This window comes from Cibotium barometz, chromosome 58, assembly GCF_041138505.1.
Source record: "Cibotium barometz isolate CiBa-2024 chromosome 58, ASM4113850v1, whole genome shotgun sequence".
Lineage (NCBI taxonomy): Eukaryota > Viridiplantae > Streptophyta > Polypodiopsida > Cyatheales > Cibotiaceae > Cibotium > Cibotium barometz.
The window spans coordinates 34,050,158-34,069,885 of record NC_141103.1 but is presented as its reverse complement, the minus strand read 5'-3'; the positions used below and the strand labels follow the sequence as shown (position 1 = coordinate 34,069,885).

The window sequence follows — 19,728 nt, the reverse complement described above, 5'->3', positions numbered from 1 at the left end:
AAAGACAGATGACTATGTGCGCCAATGCATGGTTTGCCAAAAAGTTAAGTTTGACAGGCATAAGACGAATCCTTGCCACTACACAGGCTTTGGAGAGAGACTTCTTCTAGCCAGGAATGCGTAAAGACATAGATGACTATGTGCGCCAATGCATGGTTTGCCAGAAAGTTAAGTTTGACAGGCATAAGACTCCGGGGTTGCTTCAACCGTTGCCGATTCCGAATCAGCCTTGGGAGAGTATTGCCATGGATTTTATCACAGGTCTTCCTAAGTCGCAGCAAGGGAATGATGCCATCTGGACTATTGTGGATAGGTTCAGTACGTAGGCACATTTTATTCTAGTACGCAAGACCATAAAGCCAGAGCATATGGCAAAGATATTTATGGCACAGGTTTTCAAGCATCATGGTATGCCAAAAAAACGATTGTGGGGGATCGTGATCCTCACACCATAAGTTTCTTTTGGCTAGCATTGTTTGATAACATGGGAACGAAGCTGAATTTCTCTTCTACATATGATCCAGAGACAGATGGGCAAAGTGAGATTGCAAATTCAGCAGTGCTTGATCTTTTGAAATGCTATGTGGCTGATTGCAAATCAGATTGGGAGAAGTATTTGTCACTAGTAGAGTTTGCTTACAACAATACAGTGCATACTTCTACGGGCAAGGCGCCCTTTGAGATTGTTTATGTAGCAAGATTATTTTGCCACCCATCCTTCGCACGAAGGATGAGATATTTGCAGCAGATGAGTATGTAAGGGATTTGGATACGGCCTTTGCACACGTCCGGACATCCATACAGAGATCCCAGGATAAGCATAAGACAACTACAGATAAGCATAGAAAGGAATTGAATTTGAAGGATGGAGATCGGGTTTTATTAAAATTACAAAAGACTCGCCTTCACAAGCAGACTGGAAAAGATGGTAGCTATTCGAAGCTATCTTACAGGTATTATGGACCATTTCAAATCTTGGAAAAGATCAATGACGTAGCTTACAGGCTGGTGTTGCCAGATCATTGGCGGATTCGTAATGCTTTCCATGTCAGTCTCTTGAAGAGATATATTGGTCCTGAGCCGGTGGAGCCGGTTATGGAAGATCAACCCAAGGTTGAAGAGCTGGAAGAGGTATTGCAGCCTGAGCAGATTGTTTTTCACAAGGAACGGAAAGCTGCTAAGGGCAGGCTTGTCCGTAACTACCTTGTGAAGTTCAGGAACTATCCAGCACTTGATGCGAAGTGGATGGACGAGGCATATTTTAAAGATTATCTAGATCTTCTTGCGGCCTACTTGGAAGCTTTTCTGTTGCGAGCAACTGATTAGTTGTCGGGGGGGATGTCACCACTTCTTTGGCAAACATCTGGAATGATGTCATGATTGAATACATGTGGAAGGGCTCCATGGAAGGATTGGTATCCTGGTGTGAGTTCTTGGCATGATTTATGAACTCATGGAAGGGTGGTAACCCTGGTGAGTGACTCTGGACTCATGGAAAGGTGGTTACCCTGGTGAGTACTTTTTAGTCCTGTGTGAACGACGCCTGTGACGAACGGGCTAGTTGGATGTACAAGATGTAAGTTGGGAGATTTCATCCACCATGTTTGTGCACATGCATATATGTATGTGAGTTGCACATGCATGGATGACTTGTTTTTGATGCCTGGACATTGCTTGGTATTTTGCCTATGAATGTCCACGGGCACCAGGGACGCCTGGACAACCCGTGGATACGCGTGTGCACACCTATTTGGGACTCATATGGTTTCCTTATGTGTTTTGCAGGTGGTAAGTGTGCACAGCCTGGATGTATTTTCCCAGTCGGTCAGCTTTATCATGTCCAGTCGGCCAGTAGTAGCATGTCCAACCGGCCAGCCCTTCTCACCTATAAATAGGTGGGCTGGCCTCTCACTTTTCCATCTTGCTTAGTCTATCTTTTGCTCCCTCAGTTATGAGACTATTTCTGTCTCTTGCTTGGGACTGTATCACTTCAGTATATTCAGCATAGTTGCTCCATATCTCTCTCTCTCTTGCACTCTCTACTCAGCACACTCTAGTGCTTATTTGCTTCCGCTCTGTGCTCTCATTCATGGTATCATCGCTCCCGGTTCAGCGATTCCCTCTGCTGCCCCAGATTCAGCCCTATCTACAGCCCCTTCACCTCTGCGTTTTTCTCAGATTTGCAGCCCTCTGGATGCTGTGTTTTCTGGACAGCTGCTGCTGATTGCTTTCCCTTCACTTTGGCTTCATCGCTTACAGCCTGAAGGTAATTTCTCATGCAACCTTGGTACCTGTGGTGGACACTACTTCTGAGTGTGTGCGTTTTTTTTCTTGAGGAGAGCCCAAGCTACAGTCCTAGTTGATGCCTTTCCCTCTTGCACCCTCTTACAACATATTCCCACGCCCTGTGAGGCTGCCTTTTCTCTCTATATCAAATCTGCACTTTTTGCTTCCCTCTTCTAGTGGCCTCAACGTTAGTCGACAGAAGCTTCTGCGTTTTTTGCTACAGGAGGATTTTCGGGTGCTGTCCAGCGTCTTAGGGCTGCGTTTTGGTGGGAGGAAGGGACCTACATCAGCGTTTTTTGATTTGGACAGTTTTTTATCTTACGAGGTTTGGTCGTATTGGTTGGATCAATGATGACCGATTCAGATTTGGCTCCCGTACCACTTTCTTGTAAGTTGTTATTTCCTAGATGAGGCAGACAAGTTGGATGGTGGTAACTTTCAGTCATGGAAGTTGCAGGTTACTTCTATTCTCAGGGAGTATGGTTTGATGGAGTTTCTCTCGTACAAGAATCGGTGCTTGCCGGACCTTGCCTCTGCGGAGGATGTGTGTCGATGGAGGAAGACTGACAGACAGATCTATGGCTTTCTCCTCCTGAATTGTCAGGATTCAGTTTTTCAACAATTCATCTATGCTCCTAATGATGCTTCTATTTTCTGTGTGGCAGTTGCTTTGTGACCTATATGGTGATGCCAGTGATCGACTGATGGTTTCTACTTTTGGGTGCTATGCTTCCAGTGATCTTACATAGCACCCAGTGATCTTACATAGCACCCAGTGATCTTATGGATGCTTCTTTTGGAGATGTTCCTGCAGTGAAGGATAGTGGGCTAGTTTTGCTCATTGCATCTGAGGAGTTTGTTTCTCTTGTTGCCTTGCCTTCTGTTTCTGTGCATACTTCTCCTTGCCAAGATGATATCTCTGATAATGTTTTTGAGGAAGATAGTGGGCTATCTTTGCTCACAGCTTCTAAGGGCCATTTGTCTCCTATTGCTTTGCCTCCGACTCTTTCTTCGACGCCCAATGACCAGGATGTGTTGCTGGTCCCTTTGCCTTCTATGGAGGAGCTGCTTCTACGTTGTATGATGCTATTGAGGAGGCTACTACTACTTCAGTTACCACAACTGTGCATGTTCCTGTTTTCCTTACTCTATGTGAGGATGCTGAATTGTGGTCAGGTGTGTCCGTGATCATGCTTGGGGCACAGTGGTACTTCCAGGAATTGAAGGATTGGGATTTGGATTTGGTTGGGCTTGTGGAGTCCCGACATCAGTTTTCAAAGGAGGCGAGTTCTTACATCTGGCGATGCTGACCTTCGAGGAGGATGCTATTGTACAGCATTTGGCTACTCTTGGTACAAAGTTGGAGCATATGGACTCTATTTCTTTTGAGGGTATTATCTTCTTGGAGCTACAGGCTTCTAGGGATTTTTGTGGCATTGTGTTTACATTTGGGTTTGGCACCGATATTTGGGGCAGCACGACGCAGCCTACATGGTTGTTTTCTTCTAGAGGAGCAGTGTACCTGGCAGCTTGTTCTGTTCTGTTGCTTTTGTAGCTGAGTTGCAGTGGAGATTGCTTGTGGAGCTTTCGTCGTACTTGTTGTTGCTGCATTCTTTTGTCTTTGACAAGGGACGACTTCGGCTTCTCGGAGTATGTTCAGCATCTGGTGCTAAGAGGAGGTGTTAGCACATTCATCCCCAGTTTCTGCCCATGTTTGGTGTTCCTTTTGGTCCCTTTTGCATGGCCCTTGGTTGTGGGCTGGCCACCCCTTATTTACATATTTTTTTGGGATTTTTCCCAACCTGGATGTATTTTCCAGGTCGGCCAGCTTTATCATGTCCAGTCGGCCAGTAGTAGCATGTCTAATCGGCCAGCCCTTCTCACCTATAAATAGGTGGACTGGCCTCTCACTTTTCCATCTTGCTTAGTCTATCTTTTGCTCCCTCACTTATGAGACTATTTCTGTCTCTTGCTTGGGATTGTATCACTTCAGTATATTCAGCATTGTTGCTCCATCTCTCTCTCTCTTGCACTCTCTACTCAACACACTCTAGTGCTTATTTGCTTCCGCTCTTTGCACTCATTCGTCTTCTTCTCTCCTCTGTCTTAATCATGTGTGAATCAGCATCAATGTTCTTAATCAAGCTTAGAGCTGTGGATCAGTTCAATACAGTAAGCTTCCGCACATGCAATATGGGACGCGTGTGTACTCCATGCTAATGAGTGCAAACCCTAGGATGGTCTAGATTTCCCTTCGATCCAAGCCATTGCATGATAAGCTTCATCATCGACGGAAGTCTGTTATCCTTTTCATTTAACCCTAGGGGTCATACGACTCCTTGGCTTGGGCCCTTGGCTTTCGACTTGGAGGATATATTGTTAGCTTCATCATCAGCTTTGCACTGCATTCCTCTCCATTTGATCCAGGAGGGGTCATATGCCTTGATGTCGATACTGACATTCAATTTTTGGATGTGATTTTTTGACTTTGTATTTAGCCTTTGTACATGTCTTTTGTGTACGACCACCCTTCAATTTCAAGGACAAATCATTGTAGAAGTGGATGGTTTGTAATAAAGCGATTATATATACACGCACATGTATGGGTGTGGGCCTAGGCACATGGATCTTGGGTCCCTTGAGCATAGATTTGGAGCATGGGCATATTGTTAGCTAGTGTGAAATAGCCAAGGACTATATAAGTGACCATGGCCTAGGCTTGTGCACCTTTATTCATCATTTGATATAATAGACATCTTGTCTTCTTGGAGCTTGCCCAAGCTTGAAAGAATGTGCACAAGTGGAAGCAATGAACATGAGAGAGAGAGAGAGAGAGAGAGAAAGAGAGAGAAAGATTGCAAGCAAGAACTGAGCTTTATTAGCTTGAGGTTACAGAGTACAAGAGCCGGCAAATAGGGCAAGAATGATGTAGGAATGAATAAGGGAGCAACTCTCATATACTAGTACATGAAATAGTCGACTGTAGAAAAACAGGCCGACAGCTCCACGACAGCATAAAAGAAAAGATGCAATTTTAACACCCCCTCTGCATCTTGAAGTGTGCAAAAAAGTCAGAAGAAAAACTCATGACAAAGGTGCGACCATGGACACCTCAGCATGGCCAGTACTGAGTACACCTCAGAAAATGCACATGTCAGCTTGTTGTCTTCAGAGAACATTATGCCACTATAGAGAGCAAAAGAAAATCTGCTTGGCTCCAAACTCAAAGTAGAACTATGAACACATCACATCCAATAACCTCGAACAAATGAACATGGAACACATCTTGTCCATAGTCTCTGCTAACCAATAGTTTTGGAACTCATCCGAACCATGAAGGAAACTTGGTTGATCCTGGAACTCATCCAAACCATCAAGTGATCTTGCCTGTCTTTATACTTGGAACTCCGACACACGGGTCCCATGCTCCAAATTTAATATAAGAGAGCTTTTGAAAGCCCCCTCTCCCACCCACAAGCCGTTTCTGGAAGACAGCACGCGGGGGATGCCCTTAGGATCAGAGCAAGACACCGGTCATATTCTCTCCAGACTGTAAGGCCTTGGGAGAGCTGGGGTTGTCACTAGACGAGTTTGTGTCAGTGTCATGTGACTTGTCTTTGCCCTTCTTGGAAGACTTGCCCTTGTCCTTGGCTTTGCCTTTGTCCTTTGAATGACAATCCTTTGACAGGTGGCCTTTCTTCCCACACTTGTAACACCGACTCCGAACTTTCTTTTGCACTGTCGAGAGTGCCTGATCAAGTGCAATAGACGATGAAACTTTCAATTTTCCCTGAGAAACTAGGATGGATTCCTCTTCCAAAAGGAGAGTACACAGATCATCAAACTCGAGGGAACGTGTTGTGATCTGAACCCGCAAAGCTCGAAAACCATGTCATAATCTGCAGGAAGCATGATGAGGAGGAGAGCAGCTAACTGAGAAGAGGTCAGGGCAGTACCCATTGCCACTAATTGGTCATGAATTACCTTAACCTTCATCACAAATGACTGCATGGAAGTCCCTGCTATAAACTCCAGAGAAAAGAGCTGACCCAATAGGTTGACAGACCGCATTGTAGAGTACCATGCATATAGGTCTGTCAGCTTTCTCCAAACAAAAGCAGCACAATTCAATGTTTGCGCAGCGGGGGAGACCTCTGGTGAGATTACTCGTACGAGTGCAGAGTGAGCTTTTGAGTCTTGATTCTCCCAAGCTGAAAGTTCGGTGAGAAAGGCATCCTCCTGGTCCTAAGTCCACTTCCTAGAGCTGGTAGGGCGTTCGGGCTTTCGTTCGTGGCCCTGAACAATCTCCCAGAGACCCTTGTGTGTGAACCAGACCTTCATCTGTAGCTTCCAGTGATCATGGTTTGTACCACTGAGCTTGTCCTCCTTGTTCGTGCAGGGGGGACCCATGTTTGCCTCAAAGAAGCTATGTCTCAAACAACCTCTGTAGCTAAGCAATCCACGTGCTCTCTCAAGCACCTTTCCACAGGATCCAACTAGGGACTAGTAGCCCCCTCTGAAGATGCAAGCTGGACAGCAGCAAAAGAAACGCAAAAAACACACCACCGCGAGCCGCCTACTGGAAGAGGGAGGGGATCTTGGTGGAGGGAGAGGAGCTGATGTGCCACGTGTCTAATGCACTTACTGAATCTGCAGCTAGACCTCCTCCACTTGCCTCTGTAGAAGAAAACGCAGCTTGGGGACTGGCCGACAACAGTTGGAGAGCTTGTAGAGCAAAAACGCAACTAAGAGAGAGAAACGCAGCCACTGTTTTGAAGGACCTACAACCTGGAGAATCTAGGGCAGCAAAAAACGAAGAGGAAAAGATTGTGCGGCAGCCAGAGCCTAGGCGAATGATACCATGAAAGAATGTGCACAAGCGGAAGCAATGAACATGAGAGAGAGAGAAAGATTGCAAGCAAGAACTGAGCTTTATTAACTTGAGGTTACAGAGTACAAGAGCCAGCAAATAGGACAGGAATGATGTAGGAATGAATAAGGGAGCAACTCTTATATACTAGTACATGAAACAGTCAGCTGTAGGAAAACAAGCCAACAACTCCACGACAGCATAAAAGAAAAGATGCAATATTTTAACAAAGCTTTCATGGTTGATTCATGGTAGTCTTTCCATGTTTAGGTGCTGCTCCCTAGAATGAGTGGGACGTGTGTGTACTCCATGCTAATGAGTGAAAACCCCAGGTCCCTTCATTGCAGAGACACCACACCACCAAACATCCCTTTCACCTCTATGGACCCTTAAAACTCAATCAAGCCTAGTATCTAAAAGAGCCCCTTACATAACTCAGCCTTAAGCTACTAAGGCACGGATTTTGAGAGTACAAGTGTCTTTAATCCCAACTGTAATTAAGCCTTACCTCCAATAACATGGTTCCCCACGCTGCAAAACTAGCCCAGTGGCTTCACACAAGACAGGCAAAGACGGGGTAGGTTTGAATTGGCATGCATGGGTTGGTTGAAAAGTCCCACAGGAGCGATGGGCAGCAGCGTGGGCAGCCAAGTGAGGTACAACAGGTCCAGCAGAAGGCAACATGTCGAGCTGCAGTTGTACAAGGCGGACAACAGGTTTGGGTCTGCCAACTATGGGTGCCCAATGTGAACAGTCGGACCTCTATTATGAGGTTATTTTGTGGATTTTAACAGCCCATGTGTGAGACTACTATTCGGTAGTTCTATCACTTGCGTTAACCTAGATAGATTTGCAGTGAAAGACACACACACACACACACACACACTGATAAACCTAGGCCAAACAAGCACGTATCTGGTCTTTCCCCAAACGCGCACTTATAATCCCAGGCAAACCTAGTGCAAATCTAATCTTCCCCAAACCCCAGGTGCGCTCACATGCTCTATCCCTAGTCAGGCAACCAAGACAAACAGAATGCTGAGAAATAAAAAAATTTGCTAGCCCTAGGCTCTAATACCAACTGTAAGACTCCTAGTGTTGTGAAAGTGTTTTAGAAGAGAGGATTGCAGCAGAGATTCATAAGCACAGGCAAATATTCTTGTAATATGCACAATGAATGAAGTACAACTGAATCTTCAAAGTACAAGGAAGATCAATTCCCTTCTGCTTTCATCCCAAGTTGCTGCTGATCCCAAATCCTCAAGCAAAACGTGGCTGCCAGATCCTTGTTCTCCAAACACTAACCTTCTGGTGCACACTGACAAGCCTTGACTGCAGAAACATATGATGAATTATCATGGAGGGCTGGAGGCTCTGTCTATAGTGATTTCTAAGTACACCACAACCCACATAAGCTAGCCGACCAGCTCACGAGTGGTGAAACTGGGCCTATTTAAAGGTGCTTCAGACTTCCTTGATAGTACCTGCACCCAAAGCTCTAGAGCACACACCACATAGAACCACAAGCATTTGAAAGAAGCGAGAAGGATCTGGCAAGCCAGCGTTTTCCCCTAAATAGCAACATTCATTTGCAACCTGGGCTGAGATCAGCAGGATATATCAATTATTTGTACTTCGCACAATTAGTTGTGCATTCTTTCAGCGTATATAATACAAAATTTACGTTTGATTACTGAGTGATTGTGCTTGTGAGTCTTCCATTGCCAATCTCTCTGTTGGAACTTTCAAGCAGTAGAAGTCCTCAAAGCCTAGGACTGGTAGATTTTTTTTCTTTTGTGAAGGACATCCAGAACAATACTCTTGAATCCTAACAATAAAAGAAAAGAAAACAAAGAACCCACATTTATACAAAAGCATTTTTCCACACCACAAGTTTCGCTTCTACTCCCGCACAAGCTTCCTCTAAGCCATGTTAAGGCACTCAAGGCATATCAAGCAAGGCACACCCATCAAATTCACTAAGCAAATGGCATTATTTAAATTAGACAGTCTTGATGTGCTCAAAGAGTAAGGACAGGCAGCTCTTCTTAAGAAAGGGGCAAGCATATTACTTGCACAAATTGACATGGAACTAAGAATGTATGTGAAAAAAAGGCATGCCATCTCAGCTGCCCAAGTCTGCAAACTCACTAAAACTAGCTTCCTCCACTGGTGTGAATCCCTCTAAAAGACAAACAATATACTTATCTGGCCACTCAACTTTGTTGCACATTAGCACCCACCACCTCGGCTGTGTGCAACACTGCATTATCATTTGTGATCTCCTTCACATCATCTTCTTTGTCGGCTGCTACCCTAGGCTCTGATTCTTCTTGTATTTCATTCGTCTCTTCCTCAAGACCAGCTTCTGGTATCGAACTCAATTTCTCAATACTAACAGATACCTCTGTTTTCTCCCCTTCTTTAATTTCCTCTGCTACCACCTCCTCAACAGAAGCTACAGCTTGCTCGACATCATTTTGGTCAGGTACTTCCACAGTTACAGGTTCCTCTGCCGAGCCCACCACAGGAGTTGCTTCTTCCTCAACACTGCTCAGAACTTCCTCCTCAACCGCAGCTCTCACTTCTTTAACAGTCTCCTCTACAACAGTAGTGTCCCCTTTATTTGACACTTCCTCAATAAGGTTCACCACTTCTTCAACTGCAGTACCAGCTTGCTCGACGATGGCTTCTTCAACAGCAACTACTGCTTCCTTAAGTGCATCTGCCCCTTCCTTGACAAGCTCCTTGGCATCAGATACCTCTGCTGGTGATGCTTCCTCATCAGAAGAAGCAACTTCTTCAACTGAGGCTACCACTTTCTCCTCAGAGGCAGTTTCCTCTGGTACTGATACTTCAGCCATGGCTTTCACTTCCTCATCAGAAGTAGCAGCTTCTTCAACTGATGCTACCACTTTCTCCACAACAGGAGGCTCCTCTGGTGCCGATATTTCCCTTATTGGAGTTGTGTCTTCTTCTGCCAGGTCTTTCACTTTCTCATCAGAGGAAACCAATTTTTCAACTGAGGCTACCACTGTCTCCTCAATGACAGGCTCCTCTGGTGCTGATACTTCCGTAGTTGGGGTTGCGTCTGTTTCCACCACAGGTTTTGCTTCCTCAACAAGTTCCTCCACTGCATATTTCACTTCTTGGACAGGATCAGCAGCTTCCTCCTGCTCGGCTTTCTGCTCTGAAGGCTCTGTAGCGGCAACCTCTGCTGATGTACCTTCCTTTGTATCTTCCTTTGCTGCACCCTTAGGTTCTGCTTCAACCTTCTGCTTCTCTCTCTCAGCCAAGAAATTGGAAATTAGCTCATTCCTACGGAAAGCTATTTCGAAGGGATTAGTAGCTCCCCCTACCACATCCTTGTTGAGGGCCTCGTTTATCTTGTCATAGTCCACTTCCTGTTTTGTAGTTAAAGTTACACGGCCTCTCTCTATACGAAGCACCCTCACAGTAACCTCCTGTCCAACTTGAAACTGAGACTCTAAGTTTGTATTGGGTGCTCTGAAGACAACCTCCCCTATTGGCAGATACCCATCAGTGCCATCAGGGAGGGTAACAAAGACCCCTGATCTGATCATGTTCTTCACAATACCAGTTACAATTTCACCTTTCTTCATTTTGGTCGCTGTGGCATTTTGGCCAGGTCGTTTTGATAGGTCTCTTCTAGGGTTCCTCCCTTGCTGCTGGGGAGGTCTTTGTGGCTGATTTTCTCCTACCTCTCCTCCCCGCTGCGCCTCTTCTTTCTCCTCCATGACGAGCATGAGCGAGATACGGTTGGCCTTAAAATCGACATCGAGAACCTGCACATTCACATCTTGCCCAATTTGCACCACATCCTCCACCTTCTTCACATAGGCTTTACTCAACCTGGAGATGTGCACAAGCCCATTTGTGAAGGCACCCAAATCCACAAAGGCTCCAAAGGGCTGGATGGTGGTGACCTTACCGGAGAAAGTTGCTCCAGGGACAAGCTCTGCGGGGCTCACAACAACAGCCCTGTTGTTGCTGCTGCTGCTGCTGCTCCTGCTCCTGCTGAGGTTTCTCCTTCCCTGGGGTTTAGGCTCTGCAGAAGGTGTCTCCTCAGAAGCTGTAGACGACTCAGTAGCCGTATCCTGCCCTATCTGTACTGCTTCAGGTGCAACGGCAGGCTCTTCTACTGATACCTCCCCTCCTGCAGCAATTGCAAAAACCCTTCTCCAGGCAAAAGGATAGTTGTTTTTCCTGCATTTTCTAGCAGTGGCAGAAGACCGAAAGAAAGATGCTGGCCTCCTCATATAATCTCCGGCCCAATGGACATTTGCAAGTTGTCTAGCATTCCCATTTGATAGATAGAATATTCCTTCTCTTTGCCTGGTGTTCTTTGAAGGGGAGACCTGCCCAAGGAGCTGCACTGCAGTGGAAGAAGGGCAGAGTAGAATAGCTGGCCCCATTCCAAAGCAGCTGGCCCTTTACTTGCTTTGACCGACTGCACTTCAAATTAAATCTCTACAGACAGCTGAGCTCCAGAAACATACCTTTGCTGCTTAGACCAAGGACTGTGGGCATAGGCTTACCATTCTGAAGAGCTGCCCGGCTCGCATCAAGGATCGCAGGCGAAAAATAATGATAGATAGGCACGGCTAGTAATAAGAGGGCATGAGAGCTTAAAGCCCCTGCATGCAGTCGAAGAGCGGAGAGACTTGGCACCCAGAGGGCTTTAGAATGTTAAAAGGATAAGATGTTGGAGCCCATGTATCGGTGCCCAAAATAAAATAAGGTACCAAAACATTTTTTATGAAACGCAATAACTTATTTCTCTATATGCATGAGGTGGCCTAATAGAAATGTACTTTTATAAGGTTCAAGAATCTCTCTCGTTCGTTTATGGTGCCTTGTGTTGGCATCTTGGAAACTACACTTGTCAATCATGGGCCCCTTCCACCTAATAGTGCTAAGGTTTAAACCTTAGCACTGTTTTAAAACATACAGTTTTTTTTAATGGTCATCGTAGTCCGTCTTCCTGTATCTTCCTCTCTATCTCTCACACAAAGGTTCAAAGATCGAAGATACCTCCATAAATTTTACATAAGGTCCTCCCGTTAGGTTCTCCCTCTCAAACTAATTAATTAATGTTTAAGAGAATTGGGCACCCATATTAGAATGAGTATACACAATATGCAAAAATCACGACCTTCGAACTAAGCTTCCACACATTTATGGTGATGGATTTTCAGAGATAAGCGTCATACACAATATGCAAAAATCAAGACCTTCGAACTAAGCTTCCACACATTTATGGTGATGGATTTTCAGAGATAAGGGTCATACACAATATTTCTCAAAAGTTCTTATATAAGAGAAGAAATATTGGTTCATGATTGGAAAACCGATTACATCTATATATGCAAAGGTAATCCTTCAAGATGCATAATATTGACTTGAAGTTGTGTAATGTGCACAGATTTCTTTGGTATAAACTTCTTCGGTGCCGCCTTTTATCCAGGCACCGAAGGTGCTGTAGCTCCATTCAAAGGAAATAATTTCTTTGCATGTCCCTTTTCCTTGCATTTGAAACATGTGATATCATCCTTGCTCACAATTTTTTGCTTCTTGTTGGCGTTGTTAGAAATTTTTGGTTTTGGTGTGAAAACCAGCTTTCTTTTTTGTCCACTGTTTGAAAAAGTGAACGTGGATTTCTTTTTCTTAGACAATGATTTTGAAGTGTTGGTGCACGACCATAGTCTTATGAAAAAATTGAGCTACATGAATAGCATCTTCATTCGTTTTGACCTTGCATTTTTTTACCTCGTACTGATAGTCGTGAGCTAGACCATTAATGAAAATTCCACACAAGGTATGATCATCAAACTTGGCTTTGGTAGCCAATTGTCTAAACTTTTGCACATAATTATCAAAAGACTGATTTCCCATGCTATTTTTAACAAGCTTGGCAATTATCTCGAATTCATCCCCTAGTTGGACAAACTCTTTTTTGAAAGCTTCTTCGAAATTCTGCCAAGTGGTAAGAATGGAATCTTCTTTGAGATCCTTCCACCAAGTTAATGTCTTCCCTTTCGATAACCCTTATGCCATCTGCTCTGCAGCTTTTGCGCATCAATGAATGGATGAAAGGCAAAGTGTGTAGTCCACCTATTGAGCTAGGTATCTACACATTCCTAAGTCTTCTCCTTTTTCTCATCACCGTACACCTTTGGTGCAAACGACGGAGCAAGTGCTTTGGTAGGAGCAAGAGGTGCCACTAAAAGAGCTTTTTGCAAAGTCAAGATCTACATCTTTAGTGAATCCATCTCATCATGGCATTTGGCAATAGTTACCTCTAGACACTTTGTTACTTCCATAAACTCACTCTTTTCAATAGCCTCCTCTTCTTCAACTTGGAATTTAAAATCTTCCCTACCTAAGTTGGGATGATCACTCATCTCATCGACATTGTCATTGACTGAGAAGTCAATATGAGCCATGGTAATAAGGTTCTTCAAAAATCATGATTCACTCGAACTAACTTCACTTGACCACCCTTGACCAAAATAATCTAGTAAATCAATTTGCTAGAACTGACTGCACATAAGAAAAAATGCTTTGGTGGCTACTATCATGATTTATTCTTAATTTTTTCTATTTTTCTAGGGCCTCAAAATTTACTAATTTTGAAATCCACCAAATTCTATCTTATGGCACTCCAAATCTAAATTTTTTGAGAAAATTTTAGCAATAAAATTTACCAAAATACAATTGATATTTCAAAAATACCATTTTCTAGGATTTCAAAAATAATTTCTAGAATTTTTTTAAGTTTGGTAATTATAAAAAATTACCCCAAGAATCCCATCGATCACGAAATTTTTTAATTCCACCCGACAATTCTCAAATCCAATCAAAATCTCCAATTTTAATTGAATTACTAATTTTCTGGGTTAAAATAGATTTTTAAAGGAATTTGAATAGTCACGGACGCTCGAATGGACATGCCACATGCCAATCGACAAACTTGGATATTCCCAAAATTGGAAAAAACCTTTGTCTAATTTTCCACGAATTTTTTGAAATTTTTATTATACCTTGAATGCATTAGAATACGAAACAGACAAAAAATTTCGAAACCCGAATGGTCACTCCAAAATGCGAACAGCCAAGGGCTGCGGAAAATGAAGTGACAAACAACTCTAGAATTTGAAAGGTCAAAAAAAACTTTGGACCCCAAAGGTCAAAGGGCTCACCATGAATATTTTTTAAAAAATAATAATAAATTTAAAGATTTTTTTCTTTTTTAAAAGCTTTATTCAAAAGCTTATAAAGATTTTTTTTTAATAAAGAATCATGGAGGGGGGTGCTGTGCGCCGGCCACCAGAAAAAAAAATCCCCCCCCCCTTGACGTGCGCACGATCATGAAGGAGAGGGAGGGAAGCATAGATTTCCGTCTTTCTCTTCCCCTTTCTCCAACTTAACTCCCTTCTCCACCATATCTCTGGTCTCTTCTCTGTTTGACAGATAGATTATGGCATAATTTGGATTATACACTAATCATAATTAATCTCTAATTATCATTAGTATTAATCAGATCTTCCCACCTAAGAGGTGTTCGCACGCGGGAGAGAAAAAATGGAGGAAAATTCAGATTAGAGAGATGGAAAAAATGCCGCGCACATGGGAGAGAACCTGATGGATCAACATGCTACCCCCTACTGAAATTCAACAAAAAATCGGCATAAATTTGATAGCATGCCTGCAGGAAACCCGCAAAAATGCATTAAAAATGCATTAAATGTCTTTTTTACCATAAAAATGCTCTTAAAAATTCTTAAATAATTAGAAAAAATTTTATAAAATTTTTAAAAATTTAGGAAATCCTTTATACCAAAAAATACCCATAATAGCATGTGCGGTATTTTGGATAAAAATCCGTAAAATGCTTATTTTAACCATTAAAATAGAGAAAAATAGCATTTCCACTCATGGAATTTTCCTGTAGTGTTGATACGTCCATCCAAGTCGAGAAGCACCGCGTTCTGACTGCCATATTGACGTTCCCAATGCATAGGCCACCAAAACAAACCAAAAAAAAACATTTTTTAACTTAGTAAATGTTAAATTTTACTTTAAAAATGCTAAATTTTTTGGAATAATGAGATAAAATTAAGAGGAGAGAAAAACATCAAAAATTAACTAGAGACCGCTCTGATACCACTATTAAAACCCTAAAGATCCCTCTAGCTAATCACTATGCATAAACATGCATAAACCAGGCATATACTCATCCACCCAACCCACCAACCAAAGGGTGTACACATAAATACAATGAAGTACCACATACCTAACCTTGGTGTCCCATACCACCAAGAGATATGACTTCATTCTAGCAGGACATAGCTCTAGCATGAAATGGCAAGAGAGTAGATACAATGCCTTACACAAGAGAACATCCCTTGAGAGTGCCCCATGTCACTATTATATAGCAGAGCACTCAAGTGACTCTTGACTCTCCATTTCCATGTGTGACCCTTGGTTGCCTGACCCTAACCTCAACCCAAGGTTAGACCTAACCCTTGCCCCACTAGAGCATGCTCCCATGTTCACATGCCTAGGGTGGGTTAGCCTCCTACTATATGCACATATAATGTGCACATAACATCACCACTCATTCTTTTATGTATAAGGTAATAGAGTTCTCTTCTTTTCTACTCTCCTATATGATTACTTGCTTGCCTTGTACTTGTTTGAGCTCTTATGTGTGCTTGCTTGCATGTGTGTGAGAGAGTGAGTGTGTAAGATAGAGTGGTAAGGAGGTTCAAGCTTCCATTGGAGTGCGGCAATGGTGGGGGCAACGATGGAGTGAAGCTTTCGGGTGCGGTTGTATGGCAACATCATCGCCTACAAGAATCCCAACTTTCACAAGGTGAGTGACACACCCCGACTATGCATTTGTGTGCTAGACCATGGTAAATTAGTTTCTCGGTTGAGCTTTTTATGCTCCTGAGTGTGGTTGGACAAAGCCCCATGACATTGGGTGTTCCCTACATTCTTTCTATATAGAGAGGGCTTCTCAAGTTTCATAAAGCTATGATGGAGTGAAAACTTGTATATTCCTATTTCACCTCATTGTTGCACATCAAATTTTGTGTTTGTTTGAAAATAATTATGTATGTCTTAGAGGGTATAAATCATCAACTAGCTTTGCAGTGTTTGGTCGATACATATTATCGTGTGGAAACATGTAATTTATAAAGTAGCTTTGGTGTGGTTGCTTGTTAATACATACTATATGGCCTCTTAAAATCTTTGTACATGGTAGTTTGTTGCTTTTGTATATTTGTAAGGTTATTCATTATATGTTAATTTCCTATAAGGTTGTACTTTATGTTAATAATTAGTATAACACCCTCCTATGATTAGAAGAAACAAAAAGAGGAGGGAGGGAGGAAGGGATGTGGATTCTTTTTCTTCTTCCTCAATTTTGGGTGAATATGTATACCACATCAATAGGTTACAACCCAGGTATAGTTTGCCCATCACTTAATGTACGATATTAGGTAACATGATTTGATGATTTATGCCCCTTAATTTTCCAACAATAAGCACCTAGGTCATGTTTCATAGTTTAGGCCATTTATATATGTGTCATGAAGTATAGATGTGAGAGAATCCTTGTCCATTTAAAGCCAAACACTCAGTTTGGGGTCTCCTAGTTGAGTAGGTTTATACATAGTTGCTCGAAATAAGCATTGGTAAGCTACCAAGTGAGTATTTAGATATACAGGGAACTCATCTATCTATGTAATACAAGGTCGAACACTCAGTTTGGAGTCTCCCAATTGAGTGGGTTTATGCACAGTTTCTAGAAGTAAGCGTTGGTAGACTATCAAGCGAGTATTCTATGCTAAGGGAACTCAATCCCTTGGCTTATTCTATGCTAAGCGAGGTGATGTTCAGTTGTATGCTTTCAGCGATTCTGATTGGGCTGGGATGTTATGACACATGAGTGTCCACCACCACCAGTGGCTTTTGCTTTCACCTTGGTGATTCGTGTATATCATGGCTCAACAAACAAGAAGCCAACAATGACCACTTTGAGTTATGAAATTGAGTATAAGACAAATTTTATAGCGATTGTTGAGTGTGTATGGCTCAGATGCCTTTTGGTAGATCTTGGTGTTGGATAGCAGTCTCCCATCTCCGTGTTTAGTGACAGCGAAAGTGCATTAGATGTTTGCAACAAGGAATCCAATGTTTCATGCTTACACAAAGCACATTAAGGTCATTATCATTATGTTAGGGAAAGGCTCATATTACAAGAGAGACTAGCTTGGCTTATGTATCTACGTTATGTTAGGGAGAGGCTTATGTATCTACATTATGTTAGGGAGAGGCTCATATTACATGAGAGATTAGCTTGGCTTATGTCTCTACATATATACGTTCATGGAGAAGTTCAAAGCTGTTCACAAAGTTTTGGGATTATTGCCATTTGGGGATTGATCAACCACATGATCCTTATACATGTTCACATCTTCACTATAGGGGGGATGTGTAGGATTTACATGGTAATGATGTGTAGATGTAAGCTAATAATGGGCCGGGGCACTTTTTCCCCCTTTAGGAGGTTTTTTCCCATGAGAATATGTACAAACGCTTATGAGTGTATAAGTGACCTTATCATGTCACTTCACTTGTACTTCTCATCAATCTACTCTTCCATCTATCTTTCCTTACTTGTTGCATCTACGGGTGTATTGCTACATTGATCTCCACTCTAACAATAGCTTGGTTTTCGAAGCTACTTGGTGATATGGGTGAGTCTATGGATAGGATTGTTGTCATTTGTTGTGACAACGTGAGTAGCACTTTAATATACCGTGCTAGGATGAAGCACGTTGAGGTGCATTATCACTTTATGAGGGAGAAGGTTCTAATATGTGATGTAGATCTAGTATATATTAACATAGAGGATCAGGTGGCTAGCATCTTCATGAAGGCATTGTGTATAGAGAATCTTTACAGGTTTAGGGGCTTGCTTAGAGTTCAATGTGTGGAGTTGAGCTCGAGGAGGAGTGTTGGCATATCAAGCTCAACTAGTGTTTCGGACATTGATGACCAATTTGGGTGATAGCTGGTGAGATTATGGTTGATATGCCACCAGTGGATAACAAGTTATGTGACAACCACATTTGAATTACTAACGTATAGCATAGTTATAGTGCCAGCTCATATAGTCAAATTCACACTATGGACCAACCATTGTGTGTTATAGTAGTAGAGTACTTTCCCTTATAGTATGTACTCTTATCTCTTTAGTTTATGGTTTTAGAGAAGAGAAGAAGATAGAAGAAAATCCAGCCATCCATCTCTCTCTGTTGTCTTACTTTCTCTTGTGTGTGTGTGTTCTTGTTTGTAAGGAACTCAATCTCTTTTTTCTTACTTTCTCTTGTGTGTGTGTTTTTGTTTGTAAGGAACTCAATCTCTCTCTCTCTCTCTCTCTCTCTCTCTCTCTCTCTCTCCCCCCTGCATTCTCTTTATGACTATCATTAGGGGGTAGACATAAATCATGTTCTAGCCATAGGAGGATAGCTATATTCTACAAATCAATTGTAGAAGAACTAGGGGAGACCTATGAGAATGAGAGTCAGACGATGATAATGATGATGATATTAATATTGCTTGCCGTTATGATGGGACGTATATAATGGGAGTTATGGGAACATTGGAGAACTAGGAAGGCAAGGAGTGCCATGAGGAGTTCTTGGATGACCATAGCTTTGCATCAAGTGTTTCCCATGGTGTGGCAGATGGTCAGGTTATTTTGGGCCATTGCTTGCTTCATCACATGAGAGAAGAAGAGAGGTATCATCATGCATAGTAGGCTCAATTAATGGAACCTCCAAATTTTAATCACGAGAAACTAGAACATCTATAAGACTCATATCTACACCAATGCTAGCCAAATCTATAAGACTCATATCTACACCAATGCTAGCCAAAGCTAGCTCCCCTGGATCATCACTGGGAAATTGGATCAAGGATTGATCCATCCTTACTCGCATTGTCTACATGAGTACACTCTCTATCCACAACAAAAGCATGATCTCAAACCATAGAACCATCCTCCAATGGAACATTAAGAACCACTTCATCATTGCCAATAACCATGCTATTATTAAGTAATACAAGCTATGACATTTTCTAAACAATTGTGTGTATGTGCGCAATCTTCATGTTGGCAATTCTATCACTGTGAGTATAGTTCTATATGCAACCTAGGGTGTTCAGTCAACTCTTAATTGGAACACTTTCCTACCTGTGACTCATGATTTCTCCTAAAAAATGGTTTCCATTAACTCATTGGTGTGATTCTACCAAAATAGCTTATTGCTCATGCTCTGGGACATATCGTCTTAGTATTTAATCAACGCCCATCTTCTCGATACTTAATCAATTCCCATCTTCTCAATATTCAAAGCAAATCTTGTGAATTTTTTCAGCCACCATGAATGACTTACTTTGGAGGCTCAGCTTCTTCTTCCTTTGGTCCCTTGCTTGTATTCTTAGGAAGGATAAGTTAGTGAGGGATTGTA

The 19,728-nt window shown here is 42.5% G+C and overlaps 1 protein-coding gene across 1 annotated transcript; it reads right to left on the bottom strand.

Annotated features, from left to right (window-relative positions):
* Positions 1-9,204: 9,204 nt before the first annotated feature.
* Positions 9,205-11,962, bottom strand: LOC147606202 (uncharacterized). Its single transcript, XM_086792993.1, has one exon. It carries the CDS (start codon positions 11,590-11,592, stop codon positions 9,373-9,375), a length of 2,220 nt encoding a protein of 739 aa, XP_086649119.1. The 5' UTR covers positions 11,593-11,962; the 3' UTR covers positions 9,205-9,372.
* Between the last annotated feature and the right edge of the window lie 7,766 nt (positions 11,963-19,728).